This window comes from Cyprinus carpio, unplaced genomic scaffold, assembly GCF_018340385.1.
Source record: "Cyprinus carpio isolate SPL01 unplaced genomic scaffold, ASM1834038v1 S000006695, whole genome shotgun sequence".
Taxonomy (NCBI): domain Eukaryota; kingdom Metazoa; phylum Chordata; class Actinopteri; order Cypriniformes; family Cyprinidae; genus Cyprinus; species Cyprinus carpio.
This window is the reverse complement of record NW_024879307.1, coordinates 209,778-227,263: the sequence shown is the minus strand read 5'-3', so window position 1 is coordinate 227,263 and position 17,486 is coordinate 209,778. Positions and strand designations below refer to the sequence as shown.

General features: G+C 36.7%; 3 protein-coding genes and 1 pseudogene across 3 annotated transcripts; 3 read left to right on the top strand and 1 right to left on the bottom strand.

The window, feature by feature from the left end:
• Positions 1–748: 748 nt before the first annotated feature.
• Positions 749–2,490, top strand: LOC109101467 (zinc finger and BTB domain-containing protein 3-like). Its single transcript, XM_042755416.1, has one exon. It carries the CDS (start codon positions 753–755, stop codon positions 2,418–2,420), a length of 1,668 nt encoding a protein of 555 aa, XP_042611350.1. The 5' UTR covers positions 749–752; the 3' UTR covers positions 2,421–2,490.
• Positions 2,491–3,757: 1,267 nt separating this feature from the next.
• LOC109101466 (ribonuclease H2 subunit C-like) lies at positions 3,758–5,842 on the bottom strand. Its single transcript, XM_042755417.1, has 5 exons — positions 5,529–5,842; positions 4,374–4,527; positions 4,181–4,293; positions 3,973–4,092; positions 3,758–3,843 (listed from the first exon to the last, which is right to left on the bottom strand). Exons 2-5 carry the CDS (start codon positions 4,525–4,527, stop codon positions 3,820–3,822), a joined length of 411 nt encoding a protein of 136 aa, XP_042611351.1. The 5' UTR covers positions 5,529–5,842; the 3' UTR covers positions 3,758–3,819.
• A 657-nt stretch (positions 5,843–6,499) lies between these two features.
• LOC122144492 lies at positions 6,500–8,459 on the top strand (annotated as a pseudogene).
• A 1,211-nt stretch (positions 8,460–9,670) lies between these two features.
• LOC122144491 (synaptotagmin-like protein 4) lies at positions 9,671–17,291 on the top strand. Its single transcript, XM_042755411.1, has 15 exons — positions 9,671–9,846; positions 11,554–11,691; positions 11,963–12,178; positions 12,335–12,444; positions 12,685–12,799; positions 13,350–13,484; positions 13,564–13,574; positions 14,962–14,975; positions 15,072–15,163; positions 15,599–15,663; positions 15,713–15,762; positions 15,870–15,975; positions 16,052–16,163; positions 16,244–16,455; positions 16,651–17,291. Exons 2-15 carry the CDS (start codon positions 11,576–11,578, stop codon positions 16,791–16,793), a joined length of 1,497 nt encoding a protein of 498 aa, XP_042611345.1. The 5' UTR covers positions 9,671–9,846; positions 11,554–11,575; the 3' UTR covers positions 16,794–17,291.
• Positions 17,292–17,486: the final 195 nt, after the last annotated feature.

Genomic DNA, 17,486 nt, shown 5'->3' with positions numbered 1-17,486 from the left:
ATAATTTAGGAATTCATGGTAATTAAAGAGATGTCCATTATTCTTGAATAACTACCTCACCAAGATTATACAATTATTGTAACAGTTTCTGTAAATGAAGGACTTATTTTTAAACGAAACCACAACAGATTCCTCGTGTATTTGTGTACACTTTTACGCGTTCGTTCTCCTCCCAGGCAGTAGGTGGCAGAGCACACTCGTTCACACAAACTGAACGTACTGCACGTAGAAGTGTGTGCTCGTGATGTATTGTTCTAAAAGAAAACATTGTAGAATCGCGTACAAATGTTTTTGAAACATCACGTATTAGAAATAAAATATACCAGATGCTGTCCTCTTGGTTAGAAGGACATCTTAGGGAAACGTGGCGCTGCTTTCGATTTATATAACGGTGATTCGGTGAAGGTTTGGTGTAATAACCCATAATAGAAAAATGCTGTGTGAAGAATACCAGAAGATGAGGAATCCGTTTGTATTGCTCCAAGATGCAAACATATGAATGTACTGGTATGGATTCCTGAACAGCTGTTGATGTCGAGAGAATGTCAGTGGATCCATAAAACAAACATGATGGTGCTTCACTAGAGCTGATCTTAAAGTGGACGTGGGGACTTTGTCAGCACTACTCTGGACATCTCTGTAAGAAACATATCATCTTAACAATACATAGATTCTATAATTATGAATTAAAGTTATGCATAAACTATTCATTAACAGTATACCACGGCTTTATTTTTACTAGGTTGGTAGAAATGGAGTTTCCAGGACATAGTCAGCAGCTCTTGGCCAGCCTGCGCTCTCAGCGTCTGCAAGGGTTTCTATGTGACTGCACCGTGCAGGTCGGCTCGACTCGTTTCAGAGCCCATCGTCCCGTGTTGGCCTCTTTCTCTCCTTTCTTCCATATGTTTTACTCCGATCAGTCAATGGGGAATACCAGCACAATCAACGGAGGGCCACAGAGAGACACGGTCACTATTAATGGAGATATCGTGACCCCACAAGCCTTTGGACTCCTCCTTGAGTTCATGTACGAAGGGGTTCTGCGGTTAGCAGCCCACCCCCCTCCAGAGGACGTGCTCGCCGCAGCCAGCTTCCTACATATGAATGACGTGGTGCGAGTTTGTAAGAGAAGACTTCAGGGTCGAGGATTGGCTGAGGCGGATAGTACAAGAGTAGAAGTTGGCGCAAACGAGTCAGCTAAACCTGGAGAACTTGATGGCTCGAATGGAGAAGAAGACATACGTGGTGCAGAAACAGGAAGAGATGGAGCAGTAGCACACTGTCTTCAGTCGAGTCAACAAATGTTACTTTATATTGATACCAAGTCTGAAACACAAGCAGGTACGGCTAATCTCCTCACACACAGCGCAGAGAGATCAGAAATGGCGGACACGACTCAACCAGGAATGGACTCGCAACCAGCCTTTCGTAATTCTTGTTCGGGTCCGTCCACATATCGTTCTTCACCTGACAAGACAAGAATATCGGCACGGCCTGCTAGCCTCGAGTCGGCACTTTCAAGTCCATGTAGTACAACAGAACTAATTCAGACAGAGACGCATCCTGTTGTAACCACTGCCGTGGCTCTGAGCAGTGTGGACAATGCTATTGCTGCCCAAGAACATGAACCTAGCGTTTTCATTCAGGTTCACACACTAAAACCCCAAATCCAGAATAAGGGTGCAGGAAATCCAGGGTCTTCACAACACATTGAGAGCCAGAATGAAAGGAGACATGAGAGCACTTTACCAAATACAAGAAACATGCAAAGTAAGCGTAAAAAATCTCTTTCGCAAACACCAAGGGAGGAAAATGAAGATCGATTTAAAGTGAAAGTGGAGGCCATTGTGATTTCTGATGAAGAGTCTGATGATGTAGACGAGACTGTGGTCACGGATGACGGCCCAAGTAGAAGTGCAGATATAGATCACGTGGATGATTATGACGACAGCAACCATGATGTTGAGGAGCTGACTGATACTCAGTTCATACCTGCACACCCGTTAATTCATCTTCCACATCAAGAACCCCTTTCTTTCCCTCCCTCACCGCAAGGTCCTAATACTTCTGCAGCAGAAGCCACCAGCTTTTCATCATCTCTTTTTCCAACCAATTCCCAGCCAGAGCAGCAGGCCATGTACCTTGAGGATTTTCATGACTCGCTTGGGAGTTACATAGAGGACGTGCCTACTTGTAACACTTGCGGAAAGACTTTTTCCTGTGCTTACACCCTGAGGAGACACGCCATTGTGCATACTAGGGAGCGACCTTATGAGTGCAGCTACTGTTACCGTAGTTACACACAATCTGGAGACTTGTACAGGCACATCAGAAAGGCACACGATCACGGCTTACCAGTGAAACGCAGCAGAGCGGAGTCAGACCTTCCACCGTCACCACCTCCCCAGACGCAGTCGTGATCTGTGGCTCAATCCTTCAGAAACTTGTATGAAATACTGCTGAAGGCTTTTGCAAATGTCACAAATCATGAATTGCCACGTCTGTAACTTTTGTGGCTCATGCCTCAAAATGGCAAGTGCTGCTTTAAAAGGGAATCTTGACACCATGTGACTGCCTCCATGCCATTTTCAAATAGAAAAGATGTAAATGAAAAAAAAAAAAAGGTTTTGGTTTTAATTGAATTAGCTATACATATTGTTGAGATTTGTAATGTTACACAACCTGGTTTTAATATTCATTGCTAAAGTATATTGGTTTTATATAAAGATTTTAATTGACTAAGAGTGGTTCCAGCACACAGACTTTTAAAAGGTAATCCCCATTCATTGTGGTGTTTTGCAATTTAAAATATCATGTTTATGTTTCTTATGGAATATTGTAGCTGATATACCAAGCACTGAACATTAAGATGCACTAGAACAGATAAATGACTAAAGAAGGTTTTTGCTGTGTATGTGTTTCCGTGCATTTTTGTGAGCGTGAAAGATGGTGAGACTTTTTAAACAGGTGCTATGAATTACAATCAGCTTTCAGTGCTTTTTAGGATTTGGTCCATTTATTTGTTGTAAATGTTTTAGAAAGCTCACACTACTGTTCAAAAGTTTGGGCCAGTAAGATTCTTTTAAATTAAATTAATACTTTTGTTTAGAAAGGACACAGAAAGTGACAGTAAAGACATTTATAATGTAACACAAAGATTTCTATTTTTGAATAAATGCTTTCTGTTCATCAAATAATTCTGAAAAAAATGTATCATGGTTTCAATAAAAAAAACAAATAAAGAGCACAACTGATTTCAAAATGCCGATATTAAGAAATGTTTCTTGAGTAGATCATTATATTATAAAGACATTTCAATATGCTGATTTGCTGATATTACAATGATATCCGAAGGATCATGTGACACTGAAGGCTGGAGTAATAGCATTGCCATCGCAGCAATAAATTACATTCTAAATTTAAATCATTCACAATATTAATGTTTTACTAAATTTTTGATCAATTAAATGCAGCCTTGGTGGGCATAAGAGACTTATTTAAAAAAAAGAACCCCAAACGTTTGGATGCTAATCATGCTAATGCTAATCAGATCAAAATGTATCAGTTACTGTTAAATAAATGGCCAAATATGTCTAAATTAAAATTCTGCACAAGGGTAAACCCGATAAAACAAGACTTTTTATTAACTTTAGTCATGTTGCATTGTGATATTCTATAACATATATTTGGTAAAAATGGTGGTTACTACCACAACACAGTAAGTTACTTATACTGTCTTCCAACAAAGAATCATTTTCACATTTGTTTAACTGTACACTATGTACTTGAGAAGCAGATCTCCACAAACAATGTCCATTATCAGTCGTCCACTGGTCCATGCATCTGCAGAAAGAGCATTTGTTTTAGAAGTTAATTAACACTTGAGAAATTTAAGTGAATTGAGAGAAATGTTTTTTAGTAAAGCAGATTCTAATGATGGTAAATGATTAATAATTATCAAAAGGAACTCACTGCCTCTGCTAGATGAGGCCATGTCATCGCCATCACAACTCCATCATCGGATGTGGGAGGCGTCTCCAGATTCCAGTATGTGAAATTATGAAACACTGAAGAAACTTTCACTACTCTGTCCTAAAAAAAAAAAAAAAAAACAATGTTTAAGAATTAGTGTTCTAAAAGGACTTGTCAGTGAATTCAAAGAAAAGAATAGTGCAGGTACCTCTTGATCAGATGCAGGCTTCTGGACCTCTTTTAGCACTAGGCCCGTGTATCCATTTGGGCAATGCAATTCCTGACCCTTCAGCCCCCGACCTCTGAATGACACTGTCGTTTCTGCAGAACAGTGTTATGTTTATCGGATGGAGCGCTTCAACTTGTTTCATTCTCGAGGTGTGTACTGGTATTTGACTAACCGTGTTTGCGTTCCTTCACAGTGGGATTAAAGAACTTGAAGACTTCAGCAGGTCCGTCATGCTCTATTTCACAAGGCAGCAGGTGGATCTGTGGTTTGTCGGCTTGATTGAGGGAATCAAGCCGGATTGCTGTCACACAACTGTTCGCTGACATCTAGTAAAACAAAGTGTGTAAAGCACAGGTGACAATTACTAGCACTGTCATTTGATTAATATATAAGGGAGACCAGGGCTATTGTGACGAGCAGTGTTGGGAAGGTTACTTTGGAAATGTAATAATAGGTTACAGAATGCAAGTTACACTATTTAAAATGCAATAAGTATTGTAACTATTTCAGTTACTTTATTAAAGCAATGTAACTGATTACATTTGATTACTTTTCTACATTTCTAACGACTGATTTCAACTATTTATCAAACCAGGGAAGGGTTAACCTAACAGTAGTAGCCTACTAAACACTGATTACTATCAGACTTTCATTCCATTCCCTTCATTCTTGTATTAAGATTACAATCAAAGCATAACCATATGACAAGGAAATACTGCCAACTAACAATGGCTATTGGGCATATGCTTTATTTCTTAAAATCATAAGAAATAAAAGCATATGCATAAACCCAAATATGAAATACAACAGTTATTAAATAAGCATGTGTACTATTCTCTGCACTAAACTCCTGAAACACTGGAGTCACACATTTTACATAGTTTTTGCAATTAGGGAAAGAAGCAGTGTGTGTTGTGTGTGTTAATCTTTAACACTTTTGTGTGTGTGTGTGTGTGTGTGTGTGTAAATATACAGATGTAACCCCCTTTGTAATCTTTAACATTTTCATAAGTACCTACTTAATTACACATTTTTTTTTTTTTTTCTCAGTAACTGTAAATGATCACAGTTAAATTTATTTTGTAATTAAATTATGTAACGCCGTTACATGTAAACACACAATGTGACAACTGAAGTTGAATTAAAGACGTGTCTCCTACAATAAATTGTACTCAGGAATCTTTTCCCAACTGATATAACGCTGAAGATTGCAGAAAAAAAAAATCATTTTAAAATCAACGCTATCAGAATTAAACCTCTGTAAATTTGTAAAAGGGTACGGTATAGCGGATGTATAAATTTCTTTATCATCTGCAGATATATTTACCTTGCTTGTTTTCAGAACTGTTTATAATGTCACGTGGGACAGCTGTGTTTACTATGATTGGGCGTGCTGTATTTCTTCACCACCACGCGGATGTTTTTCGCGGTAAAATCCAAAGTATTCTGCCATCTACCGTTTCGCTGGATGATGACTCGAAAAAAGACAGCATTCTTACATTATTGTTATTACAAGTATTATTATTATAATTACAACGTATATAAAAAATGAACAGATACACACAGAACTTTATAATAACATGTTTCTCATATGATCACAGCGAACTATTTCCTATTTCCAGCATTTCCAGGCGCTCTACTAGTGCAACACTGATAATAATTCCTACTAGGAACTCGGAAACGACTAGGAACTATATTACTCGAAAGCTCGTTCAAGTACGTTTTTCCTGTGTAGGATCAAAAAGTAAACATGAAACACTGTACAGGTAGGATACATACAAATAGTTGGTATTTAAATCTGTGTGGCATAATTTCCTGGATTTTCGTAAATTTAATAGGTTTAATTTATGTAAGCAATCTGTTGATGATTTTTTTTTTTTTTTTTTACATTTAAATGTTTTAATATTCCTCTAATATTCCAAAATAGATCTCTTAAAAAGTGTTTAGTTGGCCAGTTATTAGATAACGTCCTCTTGAGTGTGAATGATTTAGAATTATCAACACAAAGTATCTTTTATCTTAATACTGAAATGGTTCCATGAAATCGGTGGTTTACATAAAAATAAGAAAAAAAGTTGCTGTCATGTTAAAACTAGTTAACTTGAATGGTTTTACATGTTTCTGCATTTGGGGCACTTGCTGGTGTATTACTATGTATAACTGTTTTTTGCAGAAAAAAAATACTTACTGTCACAAGGTGTTCTGGACCGCAAGTACTGTGCACAGAAACACTCAGATGGGACTGTAACCCCTCCAGTCGTAGCATCTGTTCCAGAAAAGCTTGATCTAGTGGCACTAATGAAACATGTCGCACGGAACAGCTTTTGTGAAATTGTTGATATCCCAGGTGAGTATTCATAATTATTAAAGATATATATTTGCACCCAATTCAAAGAATGTAAAGGAGAAACATGGAGTAAGGATCTGGAGAGAGACATTCCTAGCCGATGGATTCTTCTCTCATGCAACGTGGAAAGATTTTGGTGGGTTATTAATGAATCTGAGACCCTCTCTAGGTCACCATTTTGTATATAAAGTAATTAGATTGTATATCCTTTATTAAGATGTAATTTATCCTAGAATAATATCTCATAGTTACTCATAATATCACAATATATCTTCTGAATCTGAATTCTGGACTTCACTTGACACTACAAGTGAAACGTATAGCACAAATGAAAAAACATCTCCCAGGATGAATATGTTATCGCACACACTATAGTGACAGTGCTCTTAGGAGACAGCAGCTATATAACACACAGTGATCACCACATTAGGTAATTCATAAGCTGCCATGTTATTTGAGGGGGGAAAAAAAAACTTAATATTAATATTAAACAAATATTAGCATGAATTATCTGTCTGGCTGAAATTTCAGGTATGAGTTTGATGTCGCCAAGTGCATGTTTCTGCTCTGGGAATATCACAGAGAAGCTCAGAATAGCCTCCTTTGACTGCAGTGGAGAGACTGTGGTTGATTTATACGCAGGTAAAAGCAGTGCTGTGTGTTTACCATTTCAGAGTTGGACTGGTTTTATCACCCAAGATGTATGATCATTTTTTGCTTCACTGTCCAGGCATTGGCTACTTCACTCTTCCATATCTTGTACACGCTAAGGCTGCTCATGTGCATGCATGTGAATGGAAACCAGAAGCAATCAGTAGAAAGCCCTACAGAGAAATCTGCAGATCAGTGGTGTGACACACTGCTGCACTGTCCATTAGGAAGACAACAGACAGGTCAGGGATACAGTAGTGCTGACTGACATTATCTTAAGTTCACTTACTAGTATTTCAGAGAGAAAAAAAAAAAATGTTGTGGATGATAATCAGCTCATTGGGTAAAGATAATTTTCTCATTATGTGAACATTTCCAAATCAGGGTTTCTCTAGGTCTTTGCTCTTCCACAAATTAAGGTCTTAAAACGCAGCTATAAATCAGAGCAGAAAATCATAAATTCTGCATTAAATCTAGCATATTCTGGAATAAAATAAATACCTTCCTCAGTAATTGAATTTACCAGTTCAAACATTTAAACATCCTTAAATCTAGAAACATTTACTTGAGATGCAAAATGAAAATATGAGTCTTGTTTTCTGTGAAATTTAACAAAATTAAGTTGAAGTTATGCCTAAAACATGTGCCAGTGGTATCAGAAAATTTGTTTTCCCTTTGAATATCAGTTGATTTTTTTGACTCCATTGGCAGATATGTGTTCTTGTTTTAATAATAAACACTTTGATTTTGATTTTTTGATGTCATTTTGATTTTTGCACAACTGGTCAGTTGAATTAATACGACATCCACAACATCCTTTTTTTTAGCTTCCATTGAGTGATCTTGCTGATCGAGTGAATTTGGGGCCTCATACCAAGTTCAGAGGAGGGATGGCAGTGGCATGTCGTCTACTAAAGAGAGACACTGTGGAATACTGCATATTCATCAAAATGTCACAACACCTTTGCATCATGAACCACCTAAACATTCATCTGCTATAGATGTTGAAAAAAAAAGGCTCTTCTATAAAAGAATGTTCTCTAAGAATCCAGAGAGATATGCAAGAATGGACTGCCTGGGCTTCAGACCTGGCCCAGGAATATGTGCACTTTTATTAGACATCACTGGAAGCAAATGGAAGACAAATATCAAGCACATAGAGCATGTTAAGACATACGCACCACATATTTAGTCATGTAGTTCTGGAAAAAAAAAAAACAATAATGTATAAAGTTGTTCTAATTATGCCCCCTGTCTATAATTAGCTCTAGGTTTTACCCACTCTAATTGCTGAATTTTTCCACATTTTTTGTTTTTGTGTTTGAAATGGAAAATGATTTTAGTGTTTTGTAGTAATTAAAAAAAAAATTAAAAATACTACAGTAATTAAAGTAATTAAAAATCTGGCTGTGGTTTTGGTTACTTTTCACTTACAAACCCTGAACACTTATTTGTGGAAGATAGCAGCGAAGATTAGTTCACTTTATCTCTAATGATAGATGAAGAGCAACATCAATTATCTTACAAGCAACCATCAATATTTAGTATATGATATACACTACCATTCAAATTATTATTATTATATTAGTATTATTATTATTATTATTATTTATGTTTTGAAAAAAAAAAGTATTTTATGCTCACCCAAGGCTGAAACTGATTTGATCAAAATACATTTAAAAACAGTAATGGCTGAATTTTAGTGGCCATCCAGTCTCATGATCCTTCAGAAATCATTGTAATGCTGCTGATTTGGTGCTCAAGAAACATTTCTTAGAAGTTTGTGTTGCACATTTTTTGTTGTGGAAATCATGAAACAATTTATTTTCGGGAGCCTTTCATGAATAGAAATTTCAAAAGAACAGCATTTATATAGCACAGAATATTTTGTAACATAAATGTATTTACTGTCACTTTTGATCAGTTTAATGCATCCTTGTTAAATAAAAATCTATCTATCTATCTATCTATCTATCTATCTATATAATCTCTATATCTATATATATATATATATATTATATATATATATATTATATATCTATATAAATAATAGGATATATATATATATATATATATATATATATATATATATAGATATTTTTTATTATTATATTATTATAATAATAATAATAACAAAAAATAATCTCACTGATCACAAACGTTTTGGACGGTTAGCCGTATGTTTGTACCCGGGCCACGGTTGAATATTTTTTTTCTTTTTTTTTTTTCTTTTTGTTAATCAAAAACCAAAACAGCTTTGCATATATACAAAAGTTTCTTTGTCATTGCTACAGCGCTTTCCAGTGCATGTTTCAAAAGATAAATTCTACGCAACGTCTTTTATTTTGTTTTTGACAAAATTTTAAGATGTTCTCCAAGCTTCACGTCAATTCAAATCTTAAAACACCAAAAAGCAGCAAAGCAGCATTTGATTTTTTGTCTATTTGACCTCCATTCCATGGTGGGAAACGGTGACGTCTGCGCGCATCGTGGACGCGCACCTGTTGCACGGTGTTTGACGCGAGCTTAGGAGACTGAAAAGTTTCCGTTTGTTCCGGGACGACGTTTATTTGGCGAAGCTGGAAGTCAGTGAGCTCGCAGGAAGAAGTGAACGAGAGAAAAAGTGTGGGGAAATCCTGCGCTATTGGTAAGTAAACATTTAAAGCACATACGAAGAGATTTTATTAGAGATGTTAGGCATACGACAAACTGTACTAAACCGTTTAAATTCTAGTTTAGAATAACGCTTCCCTGTGAAACACAACGAGTCGCGAGTTTCTCAGTTGTTGTCATTATGCGTCGATGTAGTCACTTTTCTTTTAAGATCTTGAAGTGTGCAAACATTTGTATTTTAATTTCCCTATACGCTTTGCCTTTTTATTTTCCTATACGTCAACTGTTACTTTTCTGTTCAATATTGAACTTTTTTATGTGTAATGTTGGATAATTTAGTAATGTGAATTGAATGTTGTTGTTTATTGTCCATGTGTTTAGAGCAGGACAGATCCTTAATCAGTGTAGCTGGAAGAAAGTGCATTCATTGTGGCATTCACTTTAATCCTTTCTGTTTTTCCTCAAACATGAGGAACAGTTTATCACAGAAGGTCCATTTGTTTTGGATATAGACCAAACCAGTCTTAATTGAAGGTTATTGATTTTATTTTTTTTTTTTCACACTTTTACCACCATTTGATCTCAAAGGGCTTTTACAAGGCTCTTGGATGCTACTAAGTAATAATCATAATAAATGCCTCATTAAGCTAATCGACTATCGAAGCTACTTGACTTCATCATAAAAAAAAAAAAAAAAATCTATTTATTCCCTTCTCTTTCTCTAAAACTTGGTATTACAAGCACCTCCTGTGACTGTTTGCCTCTTTAAGAAGAATCGCTTTATGTAAGTCGCTTTGAATAAAAGTGTCTGCAAAATTACTAAATGTAAATGTAAAAAAAAGTAAAAGAAGAAGGTTTGCTGAAGACCTCCACCCATGGTTGTGTGTCTCATACAGGGCGGTAACACTTGTGATACGCTGACTGCATGTTGTTTTCCTCTTTTCCTGATGACATTCCAGTGCTCTGCCCCTTTTCCCAGGCTCTGCTGGCCTTTAGTTATTTATTCTCAAACAACACATTTTTATTGATATGCTGTCCGTAATTTTACAAGCGACCAAAATCAAAACAAGGTTCTCATGCTCTCTGGTCAAAACAGTTTCGTCCTTTCAGTGAGAAGCTGTCCCATTTATAAGCAGGCGTACCTATGTTTTTGCAAAATACGTACATTGCTTGGCTTGATTTATTAAATGATTTATTACTGCTAATATGCTTATACTTGATTTTGTGTTGTAGATGCTGGGGGCGAAGTGAATATATTTTACTTCCCTGCTGCGATATTGGCATTGCGAGCCAATGGTAACCAACTAATTTGCATGTGGAGCTGCATGTCACAGGGTGTCCTCGTGCTTGTTTAATTACTCTGCTCCTGCAGGGAGGTGATGAGGAGCCTCTGACATACTGACACTGACAGACACTGGCATGGAGGAACTGTGAAAGGTCACTCCCCTTTATTTGTCAGTTCAGCCCTATCTCCAGATCTCTACCCTTTTTTTTGAAACATTAAGACTTCCTTTATTTGTGTAACAATCATTATATATATGTTAGTGTCTTCTCTGAAAAGCAAATGACCTCTGCTTGGTTGGGTGAGCTTCTATTATTATCTGTGAGCAACATTTATGTTACTCAGTAAGCGGTTGTATGTGGTTCTACGGGTTTCTGTTATTTGCATTTGTGTTGACATATATTATATTTTGTTGACTTAATGCATCCAGAGCCATTTGCTTGTTTTTATATTCCTTAGAAGCAGGGCTTGGCTCTTGAGGATGGTGCAGAACATGGAGATCAACGTATCCTTCCTGACTGAGTCAGAGCAAGAATTCATACTAGAAGTCCTTCGGCGAGATGAGGAGCTGAGACGCTTGGAGGAGCTGCGTGTGAAGTGAGTGTCACTGTTAATAAATTAATAAAATAAAATGTTAATAATAAAAAAAAAATAAAAAAAAAAAAAAAAATTTTTTTTTTTTCATTACACATCACATTACACTATGTTATATATATATATTTTTTTAAATGCTACCATTCAAAATTTTGGGGGCAGTAAAAAACCCTGAAACATGTATCATATTAGACTCTATTTCGTACCATGGAAAGGATGTTTATCAGGCAAAAAATTCTGGGGAATGAATAAAAGCTAATTTTTGTACTCATAGGAAGCTGAAAGCTGAGTTGCTGGAAATCAAAAGAAAGGGTGCAAAACGTGGCAGTGGGAAATACAGTGAGCGCAGCTGTGGCCGCTGCCAGGAGCCTATGGGCCTTCTGACCCGCAGCGGTAGCCAGTGCAGAGTATGCAAACATCAGGTTTGCAGAAAATGTCAATCTGTTCGACCCAACGGATCTTGGATGTGCACCGTGTGTGCCAAAGAGATGTGAGTGTGTACCCCATGCCTCCCAGCTTCCCTCTCTTTGGCCTCAGTCCATTTAGAAACCCTATTGTTAAGAGGCACATTAGACTGGAAAATGAGGCCCTTGCTTAATGGAAAAGGTTAATGTTCAACAGAAACTCAACTTTTCTTTTCTTTCAGAGATCTGAAGATGTGCACTGGTGACTGGTTTAATGACGATAGGGTTAACCGCTATTCTACAGCTCCTGGACACGACTTAGTCCGAGTTTCCCTCAGGAAAAGGCCTCTGAGTGAGTACAGGAAGCAGATGCCAGACAGTCTGATAAAGCAGTGTGAACTTGACATTTTTGTTTTCATAAAGGGTGGAAGTAGATTTTTTTTTTTTTTGTGTGTGTGCTTTCACCAAGAGAATAGGACATAGGAATAATTCTCCTGTTTACTTTAGAGCTAAATGGCTAGCAGTGTTTTTAGATTAATCATTATACATCATCTTACTTCCCCTTTTTAAAAATGGCATCTCTCTGTTCTAGGTAAAAAGCATGAGACAGCTGGGGAAATGCTGTTAAACAGAGCTGAGTTGAATTCCAGCCAAACTGTTCCTGTGCCCAAGCCAAGACTGAAAGACATTGCACTAGCAAATAAGAGGTGTGTGTCATCATCAGCACTTATTTAGTCTCATGTTTCTACTGAGAAAATAATGTAATGTTCTTTATCATTTTAATAGTCACAATTTCATTTTGTTCTATTAAACATCACGCAGGCCCAATTTTTTGTTAAAGAGAGAGTTCACCCAATATTTTAGATAATTCATATTTCATTCCTTTTTATATACACTACACATTACATGTATATAATTTTTGATATAATTCACATTTTTTGTACAACAACAGTCTTCACAGGCTATCAAGGCCCCACTAGGTCCATTGTGACTTAATGGTATTTGGTTACGAGACACAAAAAAGCAAATACATTTGATAATAATGTCCAACCTGTTTGTTTGAGATCTTATCATTGTTGTGTTTCACTGGGGGAAAAAAATGCAGTTAGGTTTGTAATGATGTTTGGATGAGTAATAAAAGTAAATTTATATTTTAGAGTGTACTATTTATCCAGCCTCCAGGTGTGGTTTTAATGTGATTTATTAGGCTGACATCTTTGTCCAGCACTCTATACTTCATCCGTCTCATTCTTTCAGCTCACCCATTGAGAATTATGAGGGACTTGATGTGCGAGTGCAACAGCGTAGTGACACAGAATCAATAGAAAAAGCTAGTCTGGGCAGCAGCCTTGCTGAGACCGAATCATCCCACAGTACCCCCCTAATGCAAAGGTAAAATCTGTGTATGAGACGCAGAAATCCATGACTAATGATGTAGTACTGTGATGCAAGCCTCTTGATTTGCACCTAGAAAAGGAGGAAGCAACAGCCAAGACTAGTCCAGCAGGCTCTGCAGTGTCCATTTTGAGGGTCCCCGCTAACAGTGAAAGCCCATCTACCAGTGAGACAGTAAGTGTTAATTCATAGTTCACCCTGTTTAGCCATATATTTTTTTCTGTCCTAATTCTGTTCATGTGTCACCTATTATCTTGCTTTTTCCACCATCATCTCTCCAATTTAAGGCCTCGTTAATTCATCACATGAATGCGTGCTCTGACTCATTGCGTGATGTGGATAGGCTTTTCAAGGAAAAGTGTTAGAAGAGTGCACAAACTATCAGGTGACATTATATTAGGAAAATACACTATTCAAAAGTCTGGGATCATCAAGTTCAAAAGCGACCAGTTCAGTCATTTATAATGTTACAAAAGATTTCTGTTTCAAACAAAAGCTGTTCTTTCTATTTCTCAAATAATCCTGAGAAAATGTATCACAGTTTTCCACAAAATATTAATCAGCACACACTGCATCACAGGAATAAGCGAGATTTTAAAATACATTCAAATTATTTTGAATTTGAGGATATTTCACAAAATTACAGTTTTGAGACTATATTTTGTGATCAAAGTAATGCAGCCTTGGTCAATATAAGAGAATTGTTTTTCAAAAACAATACATAATCTTACCGACCCCAAACTTTTGAACGGAAGTGTACATACATTTATTATTATTATTATTATCATTTTACTCTGGGTTTTAAAGATGCAAACACTGTTTTGTCATAGAAATTAAACCAGCCTCCACACTTGACTTGAGTAAAGATGGAACAGAAAAATACACCCGTCTATCCAGTTCATGGCCTTAAATTTCAGAAATGCTTTGCACGGTGTATAATTTCATGAAGGATGATGAGGACGGAGGGAGGAAGAGCAAAGACTATTGAAACTTGAAATTCGGTGATATGTTCGGAAAGTTTACTCAAGGGTACCAGATATTAGTACTTGAAAATAAAATAAAATATTATATTAAAATGAGGTAATATTCAAAATGGTTGAATTGTAAAGAAATGCATTACTAATAATACCCAGTTTTTAAAATACAGTTTTTGTTTAAATTGATTCACAAATTACATAAAATTTAGTATTAGACCCAATGAATATGCTTTGCAGCTGTTATTATTATATTTAATAATCCACAGGCCACTTTTGCCTGTAGTACAATGAGCAAAGAAGCAAGACTCCGACAGTGTCGGAAGTTTGCAGATATCGTTCTTCTCTCCAGCTATGATAAGCCGAGCAACACACTGTCTGTTTGATGGGTCCCAGGATGTAAACAGGGACTGGGCTTATGCTGATGCCAGCAAAAGAAGTCAACTTTAAGTGGGGCCTACAAACATATGCTCAGGTGATTTCCATGTGTTTTTCTTGAGAGGGTCCTATGAAAGTAATAATAATTTGTCATCAACATGAATCATACGACTGGAATTACAGAGAGAAAAATCACTGCTAAACTCTCACGATTGGTTGATTCTTTTCACAGATAAAGGCTTACCTCCTCCCAGACAAGAGCAAGAAGAAAACCTCAATCAAACAGAACATTAACCCCAGTTTTAAGGAAACACTGAAGGTATAGTTTTAATTAATTTAAGATCCTATTTATAAATAGTAGAATTTTCAGTAAATTGATTCTAAGCAAAATCAAACTCCCCAAAATATCTAATTTTTCATGTTTGGAACAACAATACTATCAGACACTGATCCCATTGAGTAATAATAGCAACACTATTATATAGTGCTGCGCTTTTATGTCTGGTAATTAAAACTCTGCACACTAACTTCAGGTTTCGAATGGGCTTGGTATTGACAGAGAAGATAAGTACACTGATATCACTGAGTCACAGTCAGATAAATATTAGTTCATATGCTTGCCCCATTTTAATCTAGAGCAAACAACATGCGTAGTTCATACAAACAGACTAAACACACTGGCCAAAGCTCCTACATGGTAACCTCTTACTTAAATATATATTTCATATTGACAACCTGTCTTGTGCTTGTTTGTTTTAGTATTCCCACCAGCCGCACCCAGCTCATGACTCGAACACTGCAACTCTCAGTTTGGCACTACGACCGTTTTGGCCACAATGCCTTTCTGGGTGAGGTGGAGGTACCAATGAATAGCTATGACATTGACTCTGCACATCAAGAGGTGCATGGCTCTTAGAGGAAAGGTGTATATACATGTTTTGATGCCCACATAAAATATGCCACTGTACTCAAGTTGTTGTTTTGTTTAGTAGTACCATTACAGTTTTTATTTTTAATTTTGTCTTCATAGGCAGCTGCCCAGCCAGCATCTCCATTTGATCAGTACAAAGGAGAGCTGGTGATTTCACTGAAGTATGTCACAGCAAATAAGACACATGCAGAGGACTCTAATGGGAAAAGGTGAGGGAAAACACAATTTACACATCTATAAAATGTCTTTAACATAGTAAATTATGCCTCTATTCTTTAATGAAGGAAAAAAGACCAAACTCACGGATGGTGCTGAGCTGCACGTGTTGATCAAAGAGGCCAAAAATTTGACAGCCATGAAAGCTGGAGGCACATGTGATTCCTTTGTGAAAGGGTTTGCAAACATCTATTTCATTACATCTGTTTTGTTTTAAAAGGCCCTTGTTTATTTCTACTATTAACTCTGTCCTTCAGGTATCTGCTGCCATCAAAGAGCAAGTCTTCCTCAAAGAAGAAGACTCCACTAGTGAAGAAGACAAAGAACCCAAACTACAACCACACATTTGTGTACAACCACCTGAGTCTGGAGCAGCTGAAGGATGTATGTCTGGAGCTCACTGTCTGGGACAGAGAGACCCTGTCCAGCAACGACTTCCTGGGAGGAGTTCGCCTCAGTTTGGGAGGAGGTAAGCGCATCTGCTGCTACATATTCCTTTGAGTTAAAATCAATTCAGAAGCCTTTAACATTGATTTAATTACTGGATTCACTAACTCCAGACACCAAATTCAGAAGATGTGTCAAGCTTTATTGATATTATTAATGTTTTTTAAAACTGGGGCTGATAAGATATTCAAGTCATTTTAAACTTATTTTTGCACAGTGACTATTAAGGAAGGAAAGGAAGAGTGGGTGGCAGACTCCACAGGGGAGGAGATCTTGCTGTGGAAGAAGATGATGCAGTACCCCGACTCTTGGGCAGAAGGCACTCTTCCACTGCGCTCGTCCATGGGAAAGGGCAATTAAGGACGCTGCACAATACCCCCCCTCCCACCCACCAAGCCATTATAAGGACAGGGGGTAACATTCCACAACATCTGTATGTTGCTGTTACAGCTGCGCAATATAAGAACGTTAATGCATCACAGTAATATTTTAAAGTCTTTTTAGGTTAATGCATCTTTTATATTTTTAAACATTTAAGGTAGTTCACAAATAATGATGTGAAAATGTGCAGTGTGTATATGTTAATTATATTTATTTTCTATAAATGTTGCAGTTGAACTGATGTTTATCATTTGAATGCTGTTCTTAAAAATTAATGTTTGGAGACATTAAAGGTTTTAGTTTGAATAACACTTTGGTTTTAAATGTGCACTTAATGTACGGCCGAAAATGTACACGTTTAAACACAATGTAGTTTAATGTCATAATGCTGATTTACTCTGTTTTGAGCACCTTCTTTTTAGGAGCTACACGAAAGTAAAGTACCAGCATTTAATAAATATTAAATATTTTTAAGAATCCACATTGTGTGCTGTGCACTCAATTATACATAGCTAAAATTATTTTGCTCAGGAATATGTATATCTTGTGCAACCCCACCTGGCAGTTTTCCACTTGCAGGTTAAAAGCTGTCCCAGACTAAATCACATTTCCAGCTGTGATTTTCCGTGAATAATATCTGCAATATGTCATTTTATATGATTGTTTGTCTAG

What these genes read in the sequence shown, in the direction of transcription:
- LOC109101467 (XM_042755416.1), top strand. Translation starts at nt 753, where the DNA reads ATGGAGTTTCCAGGACATAGTCAGCAGCTCTTGGCCAGCCTGCGCTCT.
- LOC109101466 (XM_042755417.1), bottom strand. Translation starts at nt 4,527, where the DNA reads ATGTCAGCGAACAGTTGTGTGACAGCAATCCGGCTTGATTCCCTCAAT. An exon ending in TGTGAAGGAACGCAAACACG is followed by an intron (nt 4,294 to 4,373) that starts GTTAGTCAAATA and finishes ACTGTTCTGCAG; the next exon opens with AAACGACAGTGTCATTCAGA. An exon ending in GGCCTCATCTAGCAGAGGCA is followed by an intron (nt 3,844 to 3,972) that starts GTGAGTTCCTTT and finishes CTCTTTCTGCAG; the next exon opens with ATGCATGGACCAGTGGACGA.
- LOC122144491 (XM_042755411.1), top strand. Translation starts at nt 11,576, where the DNA reads ATGGTGCAGAACATGGAGATCAACGTATCCTTCCTGACTGAGTCAGAG. An exon ending in CCTCAGGAAAAGGCCTCTGA is followed by an intron (nt 12,445 to 12,684) that starts GTGAGTACAGGA and finishes TCTCTGTTCTAG; the next exon opens with GTAAAAAGCATGAGACAGCT. An exon ending in GCATGGCTCTTAGAGGAAAG is followed by an intron (nt 15,763 to 15,869) that starts GTGTATATACAT and finishes TTGTCTTCATAG; the next exon opens with GCAGCTGCCCAGCCAGCATC.